Here is a 22,402-nt window from a genome sequence, read left to right on the forward strand (position 1 = left end):
AACCCATCCAGCTGCTTTTTTCCTCCTCTCCCTTACTTTCCTCCCTATAACTGAAAGGTGTTAACTTTACCTTGAATGGTCCCTTTAAATGTGTTAACTATTTATGCTAAACAATCTGTTCCACCTTGTATCGAGCTGTGACACTCTGAGTTAGTTTCCCAAACCTAAAGAGCAGCTCTGTGTAAGTCAAAAGCTTCTCTCTCACACCAACAGATGTTGGTCCAATGAAAGATATTACCTCACCTGCCCTGTCTCTCTAATACCATGGGACCAACACGGCTACACCAACACTGCACACAAGCAATACTGTCAAAATTAATACGAATACAGTTTTATAACAGACAGTATATGCACATGAACAAGCAAGAACAATGGACACAGTGCAGCAGAAAACCACTAGATTGTATTCTGCCACCTTGGTTTTTGATTGATGATAGAACTCTGTGCCTGGTGCCTTCTACCTTAGACCTTTTAAGTGATGCTTTCAAGTCTGTTTAAAGCTCAGCTTGTTTCTCCAGTGAGGATGAGGCAAAACTCTGAAACCATGAAATTCAGTAACCATGTTTTAGCATACGTGCCTACTTAGGTTATAACATAAACTGAATGCTGCTAACCCTGTCAACGCTAGTACAATACAGTACTCTTTGCCACTCAGTAGACCATCTAAACACCATTTCCTGAACTGAATTTCACAAGATATACTCTGACCTTGCTGAAACAAAGAGTCATCTCAATATGGAACTGATGCAGGTGGGGAGGACTAAGAAAAAGGCGAGGATCAATGCTGCTTGAAAATTTAAAGGAAGAATGAATAAATGGTGCCCAGAAACTTGTCTGAAAGTATTAAATTAAAAACTGTACTATAATTAATGTAACATTTGCAAAGTTTAGTCAAGCCACCACATACTAGTTAAAATAAACACAGGCCCCAGTATATTCCTCCAGTGCTTTAATTGCATGAAGTACAGATAAAGACTGAGAATGTTACATCTCTGTCATCTTTTATTTATAAATAAATGTAATGTAGTATTTTTTCACTTTTGTTGAGTCTCTTCTTCTTGTGCGTTCTTGAGGCTCTGAAGAGACCAAGTATTTCTACTATCTTAAAGATGAATGAGGCCAGGCTCTGAAACTGTGACTTTTCAGTTTTGAAGAAAAGGGCCTTTCAGCAGTCCTCAAAATAACTTTGCCAAATTAACTTGAGCTATACCATTACCTGACATACTCAGAATAAACAAAAAATTCTCAATAAATTAAAATTCTGAAAATGTTGACAATCACTGAGAGCACAGGGCAGCTAGGAGTTCTCCCCCCTTCTCTACCCATTGTCTTCCTATGCACTTTACCTTTCTTCATTCTAGTGAATGTCAAGAAAGGCCAAGTCACCATAGACCACTTCCTCTGAGAAATAAATGGAGGTTTCAAAGCACTGGAGCATTTCTGTTACGAATAGCAATACATTTTTATATAGCACAGTAGATGTCCCTTGAAGAGTGATTTGGTGTTGTGTGCGGCTTTTCTTATAATAGTCCTCCTTAAAAATTATAGGATCTCTTTTGCATGGGGGAGGGGCTGAGGAGTTCACTGTTACCCTTTAAAAGGATGTGGTGTATTTTTCTGGAGCTCTTTAGATTTCACAACTGAAGGTGAGCTGCAAAGGGAAAGTGATTGGGAATCACCTCCACTGGCACAACCTTATACAGAAGACTGGTACTGATTGTTCTTTGGCAAACAGCTTCACTGGCAAACAGCGTCATTTGTAGCTTTCAGACATGCAGGAAAAATCTTTTACCACCTTATGATGCTGCCTACCCCATGAAGTTCCACTTCAAGTAACTGAATGTATCTGCTAGAGTATTTGTTACTGCAGGCTTGCTGTATTAAGGGAGCTCATACTGGACATTGCCCAAGTCTAAACGTTCGTGTTCTGAGAAGCCTTGACATGTGAAGGAAAAACTACGGAGCCGAATTAGTGATGAACATTACCCAAAAGAGCCACAGTATGTAAATTCATGGTTTCATTTACTAAATATTTCTCACAGCAAAATGGCAGATCAAATATTCTACAATTTGTTAACATAGTAAAAGCATCCTGATTGGTTAATAACTTAGACTGAAACTGTGATTTAATTATCAACCAATATCATGTGCTGCAAAGAGCTGCACGAGACACATTGAAGAGCTGCTTGGGGCTCATGAGCCTCAGGCTGAGTATCAATGTGTTAAACAGCATGATCTACAAGTAAACAGTTTTCACTATTTTGTGATGAAACACAGGACCATTTCACTATATTAGCTGAACATTTTGCAAAGTGCTTTAACATGGCTCAGGCTATTTCATTTTAAACTCTGTCAGGCTAGCGTTGACAGGGTTAGCAGCATTCAGTTTAGAAGTTATGTTATAAACTAAGTAGGCACATATGCTAAAACATGGTTACTGAATTTCATGGTTTCAGAGTTTTGCCTCATCCTCACTGGAGAAACAAGCTGAGCTTAAACAGACTTAAAAGCGTCACTTAAAAGGTCTAAGGTAGAAGGCACCAGTCACAGAGTTCTATCATCAATCAAAAACCAAGGTGGCAGAATACAATCCCCAGAATACAAAGAAACTGTTTTATCTTTAGACGTGTGACACAAGGATTTTAGAAAAGAACATTCAGTAACCCATTAGTTTTTTACACTACTTATTCTCTGGGAAGCACCCATTAAAGAGCTATACTTCATTTTATATAATAATGAGATTTTTTTTTATTAAAAACGAAAATACTGAAAAGTCAGAGCCAAAAGGTGATTTGTGCCACATAATCAGAACACTGCTAAAGACTAATTGGGGGAGCGTCTTATGTCAGAAGATAGACCAAAGCTATAGAGCAACCTTAGAAATCCACAGTTAAGTGTGGCATTCACTGCCTTAAGTAGCATTTTGCCAACAGCATAGAACAGCACAAAGCATATAGTGAAGATTCTTTAAAAAATGGTCTCTCCACAAGTGGGCTAAAACCAGGTGTAAAAATTCCAACTACTTTCTTCCTTATAGAATGACATCAAAAAGGTTTTCAAAAGGTTCCATATAACCTACAGATGCTTGAAGGGTGCAGTTTTGAAAGAACTGTAGAATACTTGTAATTTGCCCCCATGCCATTTTTTAATTCACCAAGTGTAAGAGAAGAATGGATTTTTATAAATGCCTTTATAGAGAACTTTATAGAGAAAACAGAAAAGCCTAATTGCAGCAGGCATTAAGTATACTATGTTATTCTTTATAAAAAAAGAGACTGATTTTTCTATTTGTATAAACAGAGATGATATTTTGGTATTTGATGCCTGGTTTGATATGAAATGAAAGGAGCTACCACATCTATTTCTTGCTTTAATGATTAAAAACCTCTGAACACATTTTAGTACTTCAAAAATCTGTTGCAAGAATACATTCAAAAGCTAGTTTGCCTTGAGCATGGCTGAGCAAAGAAAAAGCATATTGAACATTAAAACAGGCAAACCACTGAAAAAATCTGTGTAGCCAGGACAGTAAATTGATACGCTGCAGACAAAAACTTGCTAGGAAAACAGTGAATAAATCTTTCAAATGTCAGTTACCAACTCAAACTGTACTACTGATTTGTCTGCACTGCATTTGTTTCCTAACTTTACTTATTTCAATTGCTTCTAATTCTAATTCCATTCTCCAATGTTTTTCATTAGACTGATTTATAGTGCTTAAAGATGATCAATGCTGATTTTTGGAATACATAGTCAATGACTTTTTCCAATTCCCTTAAGCTGAAATGGAAGTTTGCATAAACTATTAGAACTGGTCTGATCCAGTCCTCTCTAGTGTTCTGAATCTCTTCAGAACTGAACATATGAAATAAATGAAAGCAAATAACTTCTATTCCATTGTCTACTTCCCTCATGTTCCTCTCTCTCTCACTCTAGGTTTTTGTTTTTTTTCCCTTCTACAGGTAAAACCACTATCTTTTACATTCCTATAGACTTAATTAGTGCTTTTACAATTGTTGCATCCCTTAATTTCATTTTCTCACTATCACTCAAAATAAGTTGGGATCTTTCCTTTAGACATTGGGTTGCAGTTGATGTACTTAAATGTGTTCTACAACTTCAATTATCACAGTTCTCTCTAATAATCAAAGGAGAAAAATAGGTGTGATAGCCAGTCTGACATTATACTTTACAAGCCAAACAACAAAACATTCTTTAATCCTGTTCGTAGAACTATAAAAATAAAGTCGTAGCCAGAAATTAATACATCTTACTTATTTCCACAACAGTTTAGGCAGTAAATTTTCTGATGCAACTGCTATCCACATGTGCTTTGTGTATGCAATGGGGTATTTGGATGCCAAAGTACTAGCACCACAGGTTTAACATTTGTCTATCATATACTTAAAGTGACAGCCAATTAAAATATTGAAACAAAGAAAAAAAACAAATGACTTTTATAGTCTTGCATTACTAAAACTTTAGGCAATAAAAGCTGAATACTGCACATGGTGAGCTGTCTGGAATGGACACAATGGGGAGAGAAATGGGTCTTTGATCAATGTCCATACTATGCAGACATCAAGCTTTCTTACACAAGAAGCTGACAGATGAGATGGGCTGCAAACAGAGTACAGCTAGACTTGGCTTAGTTCAGGGACCATGTAAGGGAAGAAGGTTGCAGAAGGGGACCTTTCAAGAAGAGAACCAAAGAAGGAAGAGAGCAGGAACATGGAAGGTACTGGAAGTGCTTGAGCAGAAACTGGGAAATACAACCAGTTTCGCCAAATGTCTGGATAAACCAATAATCTGTATGACATAAGTAACAGCACAAGCTATACAAAGTTGTTTTGGCAAACTTACTTTCATGATGGTTGTCATATTGCCTAGATAACCCAATACTGTTTTCAATATAGCCCACTGCATTTATTAACTTTGAGACTCTGCTGCATGCATACTTTCATCCATTCTCATCCTGCCTCCTTGAAAAGAATTCAGACCATTTCACCCAGAATTAAGGCAATAAATTTTAAAACACTCCTCTAGAAGGCCAATGAGTCAACTGAAAGGCTTAACAAGAGCAACTAAAATTTGGTTCTCCTCTGAATGTTCTTGAAGCCAACCAAGTTAACAATGTATAGAAGAGAATCAGAAGTTAATTTCTATGCAATGTATAGTGTATGTATTTTAAGAAGCCATGCATAATGAAATTTCTTGTAAGAATTATCTGAAATCAGAAGTGTACGAGCAGATTTTTAATAGCCATAGTTCTGTAACAAGTAAGGGCCTACCAAATTCATGACCGTGAAAGATGTATCACGGACATTGAAATCCAGTCTTCTGTGTACTTTTACCCTATAGTAAAATCCAATGCCGTTATATGCACAGTTACAGGTTCCAGATGTGATTAGAAGCTTGTTTCAATATAAAGAAAGGTCATGAACTTGACAGGATTTATTGATTGACACTTTACAGCAGCAAACACTCAGGGCTCAACTCACTGACTGGTAGATATGGGCATCCAGGGTGGTTTTGTAGCATAGTGATTTCAATTGATAATTTCACTTGTTTTCCAGTAGGCTATTTTAAAATGAGTGCCCAAAGTAAATCAAAAACCTCTACAATCAGTACTGTAGTGGAAGCCAAATTCTACATACTGATGGTGATAAACTGTTTTGTACAAGCTACAATGTTTTGTTGGATTCCACTTGGACTCAAAGTGGCTGCAGATGTTGCACTGCTGGGAAACAAACAAACCCAAAACAATATATTCTCTTTTTAAGACAACGACAGAGCTCCAAGATCCGTCATTTAGCTACAATGGAACTTGTGGATGCATTTGCAAGCACTAACATACCGCCGGAAAAACCTGATCACCCAAAGCTGTGCAAATTCATTCAATGGAACATACAAAAAAGGAGTTGTTTACCAAGTGCAAATAACCTATGACAGAACTACCTTCCAAAGGTTTCTGTGACGGCGCAAGTATGGTAAAGTCGATAAACTGCTCAGCTACATTAAAAAAGATCTTTAAACACTGCCCTAGCTGCAGTCTTTGATATAGGCAGTACATTGCAAATGAGACTGAAATGGGGGAACAAAAAATTGCATTTCCCCCAGAGTCAGTAATTACTTGTTGGACTTCCTGGTTTTGGGCTGCACAATACCAGTTTTAATAGAACTTTCAACCCTTCTAAACGATGCTCAGCTGAATGAGGAAATTCAGCTTGTTGCCAAGAATGCCAGAGGACTGATGGACTTCAGTTGGTTTGAATCTTGACATGTCACAGTCCACAAAGCTTACAACAAAGTAATGGATGTACTGTTCTGGGCTGAAGTACAGTCAAACAAAAATCACTCTGACAACATTGAGTTAAACGCCAGTGCTCAGCAGGTGTTTTCTTGCATGGTAAAGAAGCTCAGACAATATTACAGCTGTAGAGAAGTCAGGCTATGTAGAAAAAACCAAACTGCTCGAAAGTTTCAACAAGTTGCAGCAAGATTCCTAAAAGCTGTGCATATTTTTGATTCTGCACAAATGCACCTGTTGATGTTGGAATTAACATCTCAATGCAATTCCTGGCATTGACAAGAATTGTAGGCTAGAGATTCCTGCTTACAAAAACATTGCCAATGAAATGGAATGCACTTTGCCCGAGCTACAGTTTTGGAAGTCAGTGGAAGGCAGAATTCCCCATCTCACAAAGCTAGCTCGTTCTTTTGACAATTCCAATGAACTCCATGGATGCAGAGAGAACTGTGTTTAAACATGGACGAGTGTTTTCAACGCAGAAACAGGGAATGAAGAAAGACTGTTGCAGGATGCTCCATACTCACATTCAAAACCCAAACTTTTTCCCCCCACCTGCTTTTGTTAACTTACGGGCTTTACAATATGTTTATACTTTGCCATTTAATTATATAATATATATTTTCATGCTCTCTTTCAACACTTAAGATTTTAAAAATTCTATGACCATGATATTTATGATTAAAGGTCTTGAGAACATGACCTATGAAGGAAGGCTGAAGGAATTGGGTTTGTTTAGTTTGGAAAAGAGAAGACTGAGAGGGGACATGATAGCAGTTTTCAGGTATCTAAAAGGGTGTCATCAGGAGGAGGGAGAAAACTTGTTCACCTTAGCCTCCAATGATAGAACAAGAAGCAATGGGCTTAAACTGCAGCAAGGGAGATTTAGGTTGGACATTAGGAAAAAGTTCCTAACTGTCAGGGTAGTTAAACACTGGAATAGATTGCCTAGGGAAGTTGTGGAATCTCCATCTCTGGAGATATTTAAGAGTAGGTTAGATAAATGTCTATTAGGGATGGTCTAGACAGTATTTGGTCCTGCCATGAGAGCAGGGGACTGGACTCGATGACCTCTCGAGGTCCCTTCCAGTCCTAGAGTCTATGAGTATTAGTGAGCTCAAAGCAACTGTCATTTTACAGTAGACACACATCCATCTCATCCAATTAATATTTTAAACTAACCAAAGGGCTAGTATTCACTGAGATAATAGCTTTCATTAAACTGCGTGAGGGAAAGGCTGATCCTTAATTCACAGCATGTTAGTTATAGCTACATTTACTAATTTAGAACACAAAACAATAATCAGAAGACTTGCCACTATCCATAATATGCTTAGCAGGATGGCAGTAGTAGGGACAGTGATAATATGGACCAATGAATTACAATATTCTGCTTATATTAACCTTTGTATAAGGTGTATGCACAAGTACTTGTTTGAAAGAATAAAACATGGAGAATGTTTCGCTTAGCTGAATCATTGTGTCTACTTAAATCCATTTTGATATAAAATGCACATTTTGTGATGTATTCTTTTGCAGATTATGGGTTAAATCTTCAGCCGGTGTAAGTTAGTGGATCTCCACTGAGTTTGGTAGGAGACAGAAGAGATGGATGGTTGAGTGAGAGTTTGGACCCAATTCTCCCTTTCCCAGAGAGCCCTGTCTGAAAAGAAGAGAACTTATTTATTTTTGCTGTGGGTAGAAGAGAAGACAATCCTAGAAGAGATGGATAGAGCTGGTGAACCCACGGATGGGAGGTGGCAACAGTGGCAAAAAGGGTTCTAGTTCTAGTAAATAAGGAAGTGAAATGCTTACTCAACATGTAGGCTGCACAGGACCAGTTATTCCAGGCTATGGCAACTGCAAGGAGGGCTCTGCTGGATGAGAAAGCAGTGGCGCTAAGGAGAGGTTTTGGCATTTCCTTCCTCCAGGAGACCCCTCCATCACTAGACTTCCCTATAAATCTGATCAGCCAAATCATTCTGGAAGCTCCTCTGGGGTTGGTTCTTTTCTGATCTACGGTGCTGAGAGGAGTTGCTGACAAGTGCTGCAAACATCTGCTCCATTATCTTCTGCTCCCATTTCAGTTTGGCATGGCTGAGACATCATCACACAAGGTAGGGAGTGGAAAGTCGGAACTTCTCAGAATGGACTCAATATGGACAGCAAGAGAACTGAGGTATCAGAAGGTCATTTTCTGCAGATGCTACTAGGAGACAAAATGAACAACTGGGAAGGATTGCTTCCCTGGAGGCTGAGCAGGGAAATGGGATGGAAAATCCTGGCTTTGACAGCTTGACTTACTGTCAAATGAAAATTTACTATGCAAACTGGTCTCAGAATGAGAAATACCTCTTTACAAGTAAGTGAAAGGGCTATGAGAAGACATGGTAACAAAATATGGGTCTTTTTTTTAAAAAATGATTTCAAGGGGTAAAAATCTGAACAAGGCTGTGGGGGCTGAAAGCCACCCTTCAGTTGCCTGATAGATATCCATGCAAACAGCCAAATAAAAACCATTGCAAATGAACGTGAATCCAAGTTCCACCAACAATGAAATTTTCTGCAACAAGCATACAAGTTATCTATGGCATCACAAGACAAGAGGAGAGGTAGATAAATTTAACTTGATTAAATAAGGGTAACTATTTAATTGTATACTTGATACGTTTCACAGAAATCTCTCCTAATGCCATTAAATAGGAAGAATGATCTTAGAAGTATAGCTTTCTTAATATCTAAGAGGCCTAGAAATACTGATCTGAAAAAGGATGCGATAAACCTCGTTTCTAAACATACAAGGCTACTGGTGATCTCGTCAAGTATTGGTAATTTTGCTACAGCTTGCTTATTTAATGTAAAAAAATATCTGTATGTGGCAGCTAAAATAGAAAAGATACTTATGATCCATATACAAGAAAAGGCTGGGCTTTGGAGAAGGATTTTTGGGGAAGGGGGGTAGGAGGTAGAGCTGTTCTTAATGCACTTGCTCTAAGGAATTAGAAGAAGTGTAGACTAGATAGACTCAATAGATCATCTAGTCCAGTCCCTTGCACTCAAGGCAGGACTAAGCAATAGCAGACCATTCCTGAGAGGTGTTTGTCTAACCTGTTCTTAAAAACCTCCAGTGATGGAGAATCCACAGCCTCCCAAGGCAATTTGTTCTAGTGCTTAACCTAAGTCTCCATAGCTGCAATTTAAGCTCATTGCTTCTTGTCCTTTTCTCAGAGGTCTATGAGAATAATTTTTCACCCTTCTCCTTGTAACAACCTTTTATGCACTTGAAAACTTATACTCCCTCTCAGTCTTTTCCAGACTAAACAAACCCAATTTTTTCAATCTTTCCTCATAGGTCATGTCTTCTAGACCTTTACATTATTTTTGTTGTTCTTCTCTGGATGTTTTCCAATTTGTGAACATCTTTCCCTCTTGTTGGGATGATACTTTACAGCTATGTGCATTTGCTTTTCTACTGCAAACAAGGGGAGGAAAAAAGTTAGTTACATAAATCTATTTGCAACTGGTTGCAAGAGAAGCAGATTCATCCATGAACAGACTTTACTAATGGAAGTTCTTCATTATTGACAATGAAAAAATGCTTGGAGGCTTAAATGCTTAAAGATAATCCTAATCCCAATGATACTCTCCCTCCCCCCCCAGAATAGCAAATTTCCCATGCTGTGGAACACTGCACACTTAATTCACTTTGATAAAGACTGCATTTCTTTTTGATGCATTCTTTTGCAAGTTACAGGGAGAGCCTTATAAATTTAGAGGTAAAATTCCTACAGGTCATTCACTTATAGTAGTTAATTTAGGTTCATTTTGATTTTCCTTGTTCTTGCCTCCACTTCCTAGCTACACATGGGGGATCTCTGATGATTTCTGTAAGAGAAGCTAATAGAGCAGAAGAAAAGAGCAAAGTTCTTTGCTGTTAGGCTGGACCATTAACAGGCAGTGCCTTTTCTCCACAGTTGTGCTTTCAGTGTTCAACTTCCACCATGTCTCCTGCATGCCTCATAGTATCATTACATGCACATATATATACACATGTAATGATACTTGCCAACTCTGATGTATGCATGTGAAACCTGGACCATGTACAGACGCCATGCTATGAAGCTGAATTACTTTCACATGGGCTGTCTGAGGACACTGATGAGGATAAGATGGCAAGACAAGGTTCCAAATACCGAGGTTCTCATATAGTATTCATCTTATTGAAACCAATATGTTTCTATAACCTTAAGTCTTACATTTTTCTGTACAAACATTCACCCTGTAGCTCAAATCAGAACACTGAAAGCAATAAATACGCTTTTAAGTATTTTTAAGAAATGGCAGTCTATCTAATGAAAAACTACATGAAAGATTTTTTCAAACACTGAAGGAGTTATCAATAATACTTAGTAATCAACTAAAGAGATAATTATGCCAAGTTAGTGTGTGCTGAAAAAGAACCAAGAACTACTAATGGAAAACTGCAGAGAATACACACTTACTTATAATGCACCTAGAACACTAGAATACATTTAGTTATTTCAGAATAAAAAGAGCATTAGAAAACTTTAAAGTTTCTAACGTTTCATTAGTGTGTCACTTGTAATTTAACATGATACAGCTGATTATAGGCATTTCTGTCATTTCAGGGCATTCTGAAATCCTTCAAGTCATTGAAAGAATCTGGATCATTATTTGAAGTATTAGACCAATCTCCCTATACTATGTTTCCAATACAATCAGTACTTTTCCATAATAAGTACCATGTTACCTCTATAGCGCTCCCCACAAAATTACTCTTTCAAATTCAGCACAAAAATGTCAGAACAGAGGTTATGATGTTTTGTAGTCCTGATGTTTTTTAATATTATATTTGGCTTAACCAGAAGATCAGCTATGAACAGCATAGGTGAGAAGGACCAAGGGACACAACCAGAAATAAATGGCTGCTTTGGATGGGTAGGTGACAACAACACTTCCTTACAGTGACAGACTTCACACAGAATCACATTTGTTCCTGAGAGGATTGCCAAGTAACCTCATCATCAGGGCTCCTACATGGAAAATCCAAGCAATGGAACATTAGCTATTGTGTCATCTGGGAGCCAGATGTTAGAAGAAAAGTTAAAGTTATCTGATGAAACATAAAACAAGAGAAGCTCAAAAGTAGATCACATGCTCAGGAACGGGAAAGCAAGCAATGGAGTCTATATTCAGAAACATAGCTACTGCTGTCACAACATACTTATAAGCAGCTTGCTGTTGTCACATGACCCTATTCAGCTCTTACACTGCAGATGGAAAAATATGGAAGTGTGAGGAATGAACATAGAGTTTGGAACAGTCACTTCAGAGATGGTCCAAGTAGTAAGGAGTCAAGAAAGGTTCTCTGACAAATGCCTGAGCAGAAAATTCTTCCCTCAGCTATCAAAGTAAGCTACTTCACTTCACTTTCAAGGCCCTTTTATAGACTGTCCCTTCCCTATCTATCATCTCTCCTTCATTCCTACCTCCGCCCACGATGCCAGCCTCCATCACCTACTTGCTAAATTTTCCAGTGAGCAGTTTTCAAACAAGCATTCTCCCATGCCATCCCTTATGTGTGGAAGGAGCTTCCTATAAACATCTGCAAAACTAGTACATTATTCTAATTTGAAAATCTAACAAAAATTCAAAAGATTTTTTGCTGTGGTGCCTACAAAAAAGCTTAACAGCTAGGCTGGTGGTGTACTGTGCTGACCAATGATGACCAATAACATCTCATTGTTTCCTTGTACTCCCCTCACCCCTCTGCTCCCGGTATGTCTGTCTGTATCCATCATCTCTTGTCTTACGCTCACATTGTAAGTTCTTTGGTGCAGGAACAGTCACTTCACTGTGTTTGTACAGCACTTAGGACAATGCAGTCTGGGTCTTTAACTAGGGACCATAAGTGCTATAAATAATAATATTTGATTATTTGGGAGAACCAGCAAACAAATGTGATGTAAATGGGACTGTTCATTATATTTTTTAATCGAAAGGCAGACTCTTGACCAAGCTGTATGGAAAAAATTATATCCACCTCCAAGACGGCATTTGGAAGACTCCAAGCCCAAATGGGATTGCAAACAATACCAGTCCCAACTAACGTAACAAAACTATTTAATATATACTGCCCTTCTATGTTTACCGTTTGATTTGTGATGCAAACAAGAGAGCTGGAAAATTAAGTTATAGGGGTATTCTCAGTGCATTTAACAAATTACACATCTTTTATTCAGGTGTTGGCATATTAACCTTTGACAATACCCGCAGATGGCAAATTCAGTTTGCAACTATTCATCGTAATTATTTTGTAATTAACAACATTATCTTACTGCCTTACATGAAGTGGCCTTATTTTTTGCATTTGATCTAAATATTTTACCATGTAATATTAATTTTACACATCATTAAAAAAAATAAAGTGTAAATTAAACCTGTAGGTATACTATAGCATCTAAGTAGACATTAGATACACCAGTAAATCTAGAATTTCACATAAATCAACAACAATAAATCAAGATATTGCTAAGTTTTTTAAAAGTCTTGAAGTTGGCTTTGAATATAATCTTATTTCCAAAGGATTACTCCCATACCCCACTGACTTTCATTGTTAGGTGAAACTTGGTTTCAAATTCTAAAAGTCACCTTCACCAGAATTTAAGACTCAAACAATGCACATATCCAACTCTCCATGAAACAGCTGTTTCTCCTTTCTTAGGCAAATACTGCACGTATTACTGAATGCCAGTTACACAAGGTTGAAAAGGAAACTATGGTTCCTTCTGAAAGGCCACACACAGATGATGGGTTTTTTAATCAGTGATCTTAAGGGTTTTTAGGTCCTCATTTATATGAAATTCAGTGTGACAATGTACAGTATTTTACATAACTAACACGCACTAACTTAAGATCTCATGCATTTTCTTTGTGCCAAAATTATATTGATATGAAATAACTACTTTACAGGCCTACGACCATGAAAGTATTTACAGTGGCGTAGTTTAAATTGGTTTTACAGCACATAGCTGCATGTTGAACAAAACTCCATTTCTAAGTCAAAACAAAAATATTTTAATTCAGTTACTGTAACTTGACTTTTCCCCCCAACAGTAGTTACATGCACCTGGTAACATGCAAAGTCATTTCATGTATGTGCATAATTTAACAGAGTTAAATACTATTATGCATAATAACTGACTAAATCAATGATACTGTTAGAATCCTGACATAGTTAGTTTAGCTCACCTCTTTATCCATACTCTCTAAATCCTCTTTACATAGTGTGTACAGTGGCATTGTCTCGGACATACTTGGCTGGCGTTTCCGTTTGGATGGACCAGGTTGATCTTCATTCTCATCTGCTGGTAACTCCTCTTCATCAAACAGCTGCTGCTGATGTGGTTGAACAACTCTGAAAAATTTCACAGGTCCCAAATGAGAAAAAAATCATTTTGAATTACAATGTTCATAGAACTGAATCAGATTCAACATGAAGTGTACTGTTATGGAAGAGCTACAGCTTCACTGAAGTACTGCTATGCCCTCCTTTGAATACCTGGAACAATCTGATGTGTCTGGAATTGGAAAAATTGATCACTACACCTTCTCTTTCTCACTGTATTCTTCTCCCCTTACCCCCCAAAAATCTGCATATTCGAATTGCCTATACCAATATAAAAAAGTTATAAATATAGAAAGCTTGTCAGGACACTGGAATGCCTATCCACAGTGCAACATGTCTTTTGCCAGTACAATCTGAAGATGTGTGGCAGGTATTGGCATAATCAGCCAGGTGCTAACACAATCTTCCAAATAGTTTTGTAGGTAGCACTATACTGGTGGAAGTTTCGCTGGTAAAGTTTTCTAGTGAAGATAAGCCCTTCCTCTCCAGCATTCTGAGAAAATGTTCATTACATCAAGAACAGCTATACTACATCTGTAAGATCTCAAAGAAAACATGCACACACTTGCATTAAAACATTAATATTGTAGACACATGGACTGAAGGAGGAGGGAAATTCAAAATTAAAAAGTAGATTGTGGTTTTGTTGGGAGGGATAGGAGCTTTAAAAAAAGACAAGAAAAGGAGGAGGGAAACTGGCTTTTAAAACCAATGTTAAAAACACAAAACCACTTATTCTTGACCTTGAATCCATAGACTAGCAATGGTAATCTTTTTTGCTTGTGTGTCAAACAAAACAAGGTAATCACCACATGGATCTCAAGTGCTGGTAAATAATGCGATTTATTCTGTCAATTACAAAAAAAGGAAGAGCGGTCTAATAACAACACCAGAGACTATCAAGGCCTTTGGATATACTTTCATCTACATCATGGGTAATACTGGGAGTTTGTGCTTTTCAGATTTTTAATCTTTATATTGGCTAGACTCAACAAGAAAACAATGCTGTTTTGTGAATGTAGTCAGTATGAAATGTTTGACCGCCTTGGAGGGCAGAATTTATTTATCCAAACACACTGACAGTGCAGGAAGATGTCAATACAAGCTTCCTCATGTCACCCTGGAGAAGACAGATATTGTATGTGTCTCCATGGCTATTCGTTCCTTGGCCTCTGTCTCCAACAAATGCAAATTGTGGTGGCTTGTGTATTACGGAAATACGTTGCTAGCAATATCAGACTACATTTTTAAACAGAGTATGTATTTAAACTAGCAAAAAGAAAACCAAGTAAGTAGTGTACTAGTGCTATACTCCCTATTGTGGCAATGGCTGTAATAGGGTACAATGAACCAAGATAAAGTCTATCCTGAAATGGAGAACTGTTTGTTAACAGGTGCAGACCTCAGTGCTACAGATGAAGCACATTGACAAAGTCCTCCATTGCCTCTATGTACACCATCATAAATCCACTGTATTTCAAAAACAGTAATGATGTCCAAGAGTGGCATAAGTTTATTACTACATATTCTACTTAATATATTGTTTACAATATGGGAAACCGTACAAAAACATTTTACCTTAGAGAAAGGTGGAGCTGAAATACGTCAACCTGTGCTAACTGCTAGTTTTGGCCCGTCAAAACAGTTATCGTTAGTTAAGATGTTTTTGGTTATTATTGTGATTTTTTTTTTTTTTTTTTTTTTTAAGAAGGACTGACAAATTAGTTAGTCTGTTCCAGTATTTGATTTCTATAGCTCCGTTCTGTCTCCAGGATACCCAGCTATCCAAAGTGGTAAGTGTGAAGGCCATATTTCAAGTTGTATTCTTAGACTGACAAATTTTGAGAGCAATACAATGTTGTCAATGCACCAATGAATTATCCAGGACAATCCACTTACACAAAAAGCATCATTCACAGTAAAATACTTATTATAGTGCAGAAGAAATATACCCATTTACCTGGCACTGATATAAAAGCTGTATACCATGTCCCTGATTCTCTTCTCACACTAGATTTATATTGCTGTAACTTCTTTGTTTTCAACAGAGTTACTCCCAATTTTATACAGGGATGAGAGAAGAATTGGGCTAGCAGGTAACTAGAAAAGATGCTGGGAAACTCAGCTATAAGGTCTCTCTCACACACACACACACCCCTACCATTACCGTTCTGATTCAACAATCTTAACTTCTAGCAGCCCAAATATTTCATTTTACTACCTCATAAAGGGACTATATGTTGAGTCAAGAGACGTACAGCTGAAAATAAGTGCGGCTCTAGCACCAGTGGGAGCTTTCAATCCAATGTACTTCTGTATTTTGGGACATAACATTTTTATTCAATGTCTAGCATAGCTGAGAGATACAGCCAGGTCCCAACCCCATCCTTTTCCAATAGTTTTCTCCTGCTGCCAGCTATGACTCTTACTGGTGTTAACATTTTAAGGTTGAAGAACATAGCAGGAGGAAAAAAAAAAAAAAAGAGGATGGACAGAATTATATTCACTGGATAATTATGTTAAATAAATTACATAAAACCCAAACAAGAGGTTCTCAGATATATTTATTATATTGTGCAACTAAGAACATGGGTCAATTTTCAGAAAGCACAAATGGCAATTGGGCACCTACATACTATTTAACGTAAGGTATGTAACTGACATTTGTGCCTTTGAATATGTTCCCCTTAGAGCTCCTTTGTACATATACACAAATTAAGTTATCAGTGAACACTATAGTTATACACAAGAAGCCCCGATGCTTTCACCTTTAGAAGTCTAGTAGTGTCTTGAAGAGCTTTCATCTTCTCTGTCCCCCAACAATCACCTCAGGTTTTCCAAAGAAAGCCTTTGCAAGCACAATCACGTACCCCTGCACTGCAAAACAAATATTTAACCTTGCAAGATATTACCTCCTTTGTAAAATATAGTCCTGAGGACAAGAGACTTGGATTCCAGTCCTGACTTGGACATTACCAACTCTGACCTCAGTTTCCTCACATGTAAAAAAGGGATATTGCTATTTATCACCCAGGAGAGAGTCATAATGTTGCAAAGCTTAACATTTGTGAAATGGTTTGAGTTCTGATAGTAGCCATTGAGAAATTAATTTTCAAAGCATAATGTGAATTTATAAAGCTCAGCAAATCTGTGGAAATCTACTTTACATCCATGTCCGTGGACCATGCTGGTGGATACAAATTTTGTATCTGTGCAGGAGCTCTATAGATTTAACATCTCTAGAGTTTAGCATGGAGCAGGCAAACTTTTTGGCCTGAGGGCCACATCAGATTTCCGAAATTGTATGAAGGGCCAGTTAAGAGAGCCTGTGCCTCCCCGAACAGCCAGGCATCACCTGGCCCCCATCCCCTGTCCGACCCCCTCCCCTGCTTTTTGCCCCTGAGACTCCTGCCCCATCCAACCCTCTCTGTTCCCTGATGGGCCCCCTGCCCCATCCACCCCGTTCCCTGTCCCCTGACCGCCCCTGGAACCCCCGCCGCATCCAACCCCTCCTCTCATTCAACCACCCCTTCTCCCTGTCCCGACTGCCCCCCTCTGCCCCATCCAACCACCCCTTCTCCCTGTCCCGACTGCCCCATCCAATCCCCCCTTCCTGACTGCCCCCGTAACCCCTACCCCCATTAAACTCCCCTGTTCCCCACCCTCTTACTGCTCCAACCCCTATCCACACCCCGCTCCCTGACCACCATTACCCCAAACTCCCCTGTCCTCTATCCAACTCCCCCACTCCCTGCCCCCTTACTGCGCTGCCTGGAGCACCAGTGGCTGGCAGCGCTACAGCCACATCGCCCAGAGCAGCAGGACAGGCAGTTGCACCACCCGGTGTGAGCCAGCCATGCCACCACACAGCACAAAGCACTGGGTCAAGCCAGGCTCTGCAGCTGCACCGCGCAGCGCTTTGTGGTGGTGGTGCAGTGAGCTGTGGCTGTGAGGGCGGGGCCTGGGGTTAGCCTTCCGGGCCAAGAGCTCAGGGGCCAGGCAGGATGTCCCACGGGTCGGATATGGCCCACAGGCTGTAGTTTGCCCACCTCTGGTTTAGCACAACTTATGATATACCTGAATAACACCAACTGTATATTCCTGGTACAGAGAAGCAAGTCACATGCTTGCTTTTATTCTCAGTCTGACTGTTTTTAAGATTTTGTTATCAAGTGGAATCTTGGTTCCTCCTTCCTTGTCTTCTTTCTCTGCAGCTTTTGCACTCTAGATGAAGTAGGCAGCTTCCAAGACAGGAAATGCTGTTACCCCATATTGCCATAAAGTTTGAAAAAATCTCTATTGCATATAGCCCCTTGAGAGTTTATCTATAAAACCAACAACTCTTACATTTCAAATCTTCAGTCAGCTCTCTAGTTGCTGCAGGTGGCGTTTGCATCCTTTGAGATCAAAGTATTTCTTTAATCTACAATCAGAGATTTTAAGAGGTGTGCAAGTGCACTGATGGAGTCCAATTCTGTGACCTGGTCACCAGGACTTGCTAACTTTTCATTGATGTAGTTTGCACTTTGGAAACCACCCAGACTTTTTTGCATGGTGTATTTATAGTCCAAAGTAGAGTTTACTGATTTTTACTACTGCCTTAGCCTAAATCAGCATATGTAAATTATAAAGGAATGTTTTTAAAAATACCTGAAATGTCAAAACATCCATTGATATGGATTGAGCACCTGTGTAATTGCAAGAGGATTGCTGTTTTAATGACAAATTCCAAAAGGAAAAAGCCTGAAGACATCTCTCAAGACAGGAAAATAGAGTTGCAGGCACAAACGGGCAACAGTAGGAGATTTTCACAGCTCTTAATTATTCATTATTTTGGTTTAGTTTAATCTCACTAAGAAGGAACTGTGGAATCCGTTTCTTGTGAGTCAAATGTTTAGCTGTTCTACAAACCCTTTTAAGCAATCATTGTGCTTCTGATCCTACAGCCTCTATGCCACACTGGACCTGTGGCACAAGCTACACTGGCCTCAGCCAGGCCCAAGCTTGTGCCAGCTGCCTAAGATCCCAAGATTCATAACAGAAATTTGGAATCATAAATATGCCCTGGGTATGACCCTTAATGGCATCCACAGCAACAAGAATTGCTCACCAAAGATGAACGCAACTTTGCAAGTCTGTCTTAAATTATTAGCTATTTCAAATTGTCACCAGCAGTTAGGGCACCAATATCAATACACAATTCTGGGAAGCTGTATAAATTTATGAAGTTAACCATATGCTCTCAACAGCCTACTTTTATTAACTTTAAGTGAAACATCTAAACTACCTTCTGAGGAAAGCCATCTAGATGTCAAGCTGTATTCTGTACAGCTGCTCCCTTCAAAGAGCACAATATTTGAATGCCAGACAGACTCTCTACAAAGGGAAAAGTAATTGAATAGTAAAAATCACCACCACCACCACATCTGAATACTCAGTAGAAAGACCTTAGCTTTCCAAAGCTATAGAAATAATTCTGCCTTAATTTCAAACTGCAAGAAGTCACTGATTCCTTGTTGAGATGTGATTAATATGGCACTGCAGTCTCCTACCAACAGAATGCTATTTATCAATGTAAAATATGGGAGATATGACAATATAGTAGAAATGCTATTCTTTTTCTCTTACATTCTCAAATTTTGTATTCATTCAAATAAGCTGGGATTTTCAAAGGGGCCTAAAAGAGTTTGGTTAGCTCATCAGGGACTATTCACTGTAGCATTTCTCCCTTTGTCAGATAATTTGTCAATACAATCTGAAAAATTCCATCTTGGTAAGAAACTGAACTGGAGAATATTATTTACAGTTAGAAAAACGCAGTAGTCCACTTGTACCCTCAATACAACTGTTGGAAGGCAAATGTTCAAAATTTGCCTCTTTTTCAGTATATAGGACTACTCATTTTTCATTAAATAAATACCCTAGCAAACAGAAAGATTCTGATGGTATTTGTATTTTTAGTCAAACTCTCTTTCAAAAAGTGAATGACAAAACAAAACTACAGATTAGTTTGGAAGTTTAAGCATGTGACTTGGCAGGAAGTTACACTTTAATTATACGTAGCAGATATCAAATGATCCTGCTTGCTTCTCAGCGCCAATAAAATAAATGTAGGTCTCTCTATGGAAGGGCCGTCTACCTCACCATCCAAAGTGTCGCTACTACAGTTTGCCTTCATCTACTTCCCAAACTGAAGCATTTACCAGAAGGCGTAGCCTGAAAGTCATTTTCATATAGTCTGAGAAGATGATACATAGAAATAGTACAGCTGACTACCAAAATTTCTATCTGCAAACAAGGGATGCAAAGAAGTGGTCTGAGTTCCCTACTGTTCATACAGAGTGCAGAGATAGGGGGATGTATATTCTAACCCAGTTTCATGTATATTCACACTAATATCAGCACATCCTGAACTTACAGAAAAAAAGAAAAAAAGACATTGTCAACACTTCTCCAATGTTTTCAATCTTAATTGAGCACTACTACTATGTAAAGAATAATAGGTTTTACACCAGTGACGTCACACCAAACAATAGTACAAAACATGAGAGACTTCTTAGCAGCTTGTAGTGAAGATAGTATTTTTATTTTATTAAAATACTTTTCAATCTTTACAGTTTCCACTGATTATGTTGAATAAAAGATTAAATGCTAATTCCAGCATCTCAGTTGTGTTTATTGAATTCTGCTCACACAAGTTTCAGGAATATATTTTGAGAACTGGGAGCACAAAATTCTGTACACATGCATGTGCATGTACCTACACACTGAAGTGATTACATGTATTAATGTCCAGGATGCGTGAACACACTTCTGAAGATAAATATCCTACACCCTTCTACACTGATACAGGTAACAGTGCAACAAATAAAATGATGTTAAGGAAAAGTTAAAAAAAACATTCAAACACCATTCTTAAACTACATTGCTCATTAAGAACTGTGGTAAGAGATACAACATTGGCAAAGCAGCATTAAAAACAATTCTAGTCATCTGAACAGTAATGAACACTAATTCTGACAGCTGGGACACTAACAACTGCATGTATTTTGTTAACTTAGACTTTGATCCTAAAAACATGTAGGCATGTGCACTGTATACAGTTGAGTGGTTCCATTAACATCAGTGGGAGTATTTACCTGTACTAATTTAAGCATCGGCATACAGGGTGTTTGTGTGACTGTCATATGGAAGTAGTGACTATTTATGACCTTCCAAGTGTGTCCTTTTATTCATATAAATTGAAAGGCAGATGCTTAGGAAAGTTAGGTTTTGACTTGTCTTCTCCACTTAGTTCCACTGTTGACTACATTAAAAACACATTGGTGTAAATATGACATGAAAACTACCACGGATTTAGTATTTTAAATGACTACTGTCAAAACCTTAATAGCAAAAAACGCACTTTGAGCACGTAAATTAAGACTAGAAATTCTACAGATGAACATGCATTTTTTAATGAATTCCACAATATTTACTTCAGCCTTAAGTGCTCGCACTTCAGTAAGCTAAAATATTTGGTGTCTCTTTACTGTCACTTAAAAACCACAGTGCTGCTTTTACCTTTCACATGTAAATTATACTCATTTTCTAACAAGTCTGCCTTTATCTTTTACTATATTATTAGTGTTCGCTGGGGTTTAACATCATCTTATTTTTACTTTAAGTCCAGCATGCCATCTGCAATGGTTATCAGACAACATTTAATTACTTCATCTCAAGAATTGTTATAATTCCACTCTTAACATTTACTAATTTTTTTTTAAAAAACCCTCTATATTAAGATGCCAATTGTCAAGATGCTTGCATATAAATAAATGACTTTTTAAAAAACCTTAACTAATCCCTGCTAAAAACAGTGGCTACTTAACTGCTGTCACCAACCCTAACAATTAAAAAAAATCGTCCCTCTAAACTACCATTATAGTCAGGGAATTGTTGGTAACCACCTTTTCTTCTTCGAGTGCTTGCTCATGTCAATTCCATTCTAGATAAGTCACAAGCAGTATCCATGGAGGTGGGCTCAGAGTTCATAGTCGTGCAGCTTGCAACACTGCTCTACCGAATCCAGCAACATCTTGGGCCTGTTGGGTAAAGCGCGTAATGAGACGAGAATTTGTATACAGATGACCAGGTAGCAGCCCTGCAGATGTCCTGAATCGGCACTTGGGCCAGGAAGGCCGCCAATGAGGCCTGCGCCCTAGTCGAATAGGCGGTTACAATCACTGGTGGAGGCACTTTCACCAGACTAACAGAAACAGATGCAGGCAGTGATCCAAGATGACATCCGCTGGGTGGACACTGGACAACCTTTCATCCTGTGCCACCACGACAATCTGTGTTGACTTACGGAATGGCTTGATTCTTTCGATGTAGAAGGCCAGAGCCCTTCTGATGTTGAGAGAATGAAATTTGTGCTCTTCCTCCAATTTATGAGGTTTTGGAAAGAAGACAGGCAAATATATGCCTATGAAAATTATAACTATCTTGAGCAGAAAAGCTGGGTGTGGACGCAGCTGAACCTTGTCCTTGTAGAAAACTGTATAGGGCGGCTCTGAGGTAAGTGCCCTAAGCTCAGAGACCCAGTGGGCAGATGTGATCATTACCAGGAAAAAAAAACAACACACACACACTTTCCAAGAGAGGAGGAGAAGACAGCAGGA

The 22,402-nt window shown here is 38.5% G+C and overlaps 1 protein-coding gene across 10 annotated transcripts in view; it reads right to left on the minus strand.

Annotated features, from left to right (window-relative positions):
* Positions 1-22,402, minus strand: part of CTDP1 (CTD phosphatase subunit 1) — a 191,491-nt gene that overhangs the window by 107,954 nt on the left and 61,135 nt on the right. For 9 of the 10 annotated variants that reach the window (XM_030552588.1, XM_030552595.1, XM_030552596.1 and 6 more), the window contains one exon: positions 13,583-13,748. In XM_030552588.1, coding sequence (XP_030408448.1) covers positions 13,583-13,748 — 166 coding nt within the window. Of the gene's footprint in view, positions 1-13,582; positions 13,749-16,507; positions 16,617-22,402 lie in introns of those variants that run through there. The other variant, XR_003999071.1, reaches the window with a different exon arrangement.

This window comes from Gopherus evgoodei, chromosome 2 (genome assembly GCF_007399415.2).
Source record: "Gopherus evgoodei ecotype Sinaloan lineage chromosome 2, rGopEvg1_v1.p, whole genome shotgun sequence".
NCBI lineage: Eukaryota > Metazoa > Chordata > Testudines > Testudinidae > Gopherus > Gopherus evgoodei.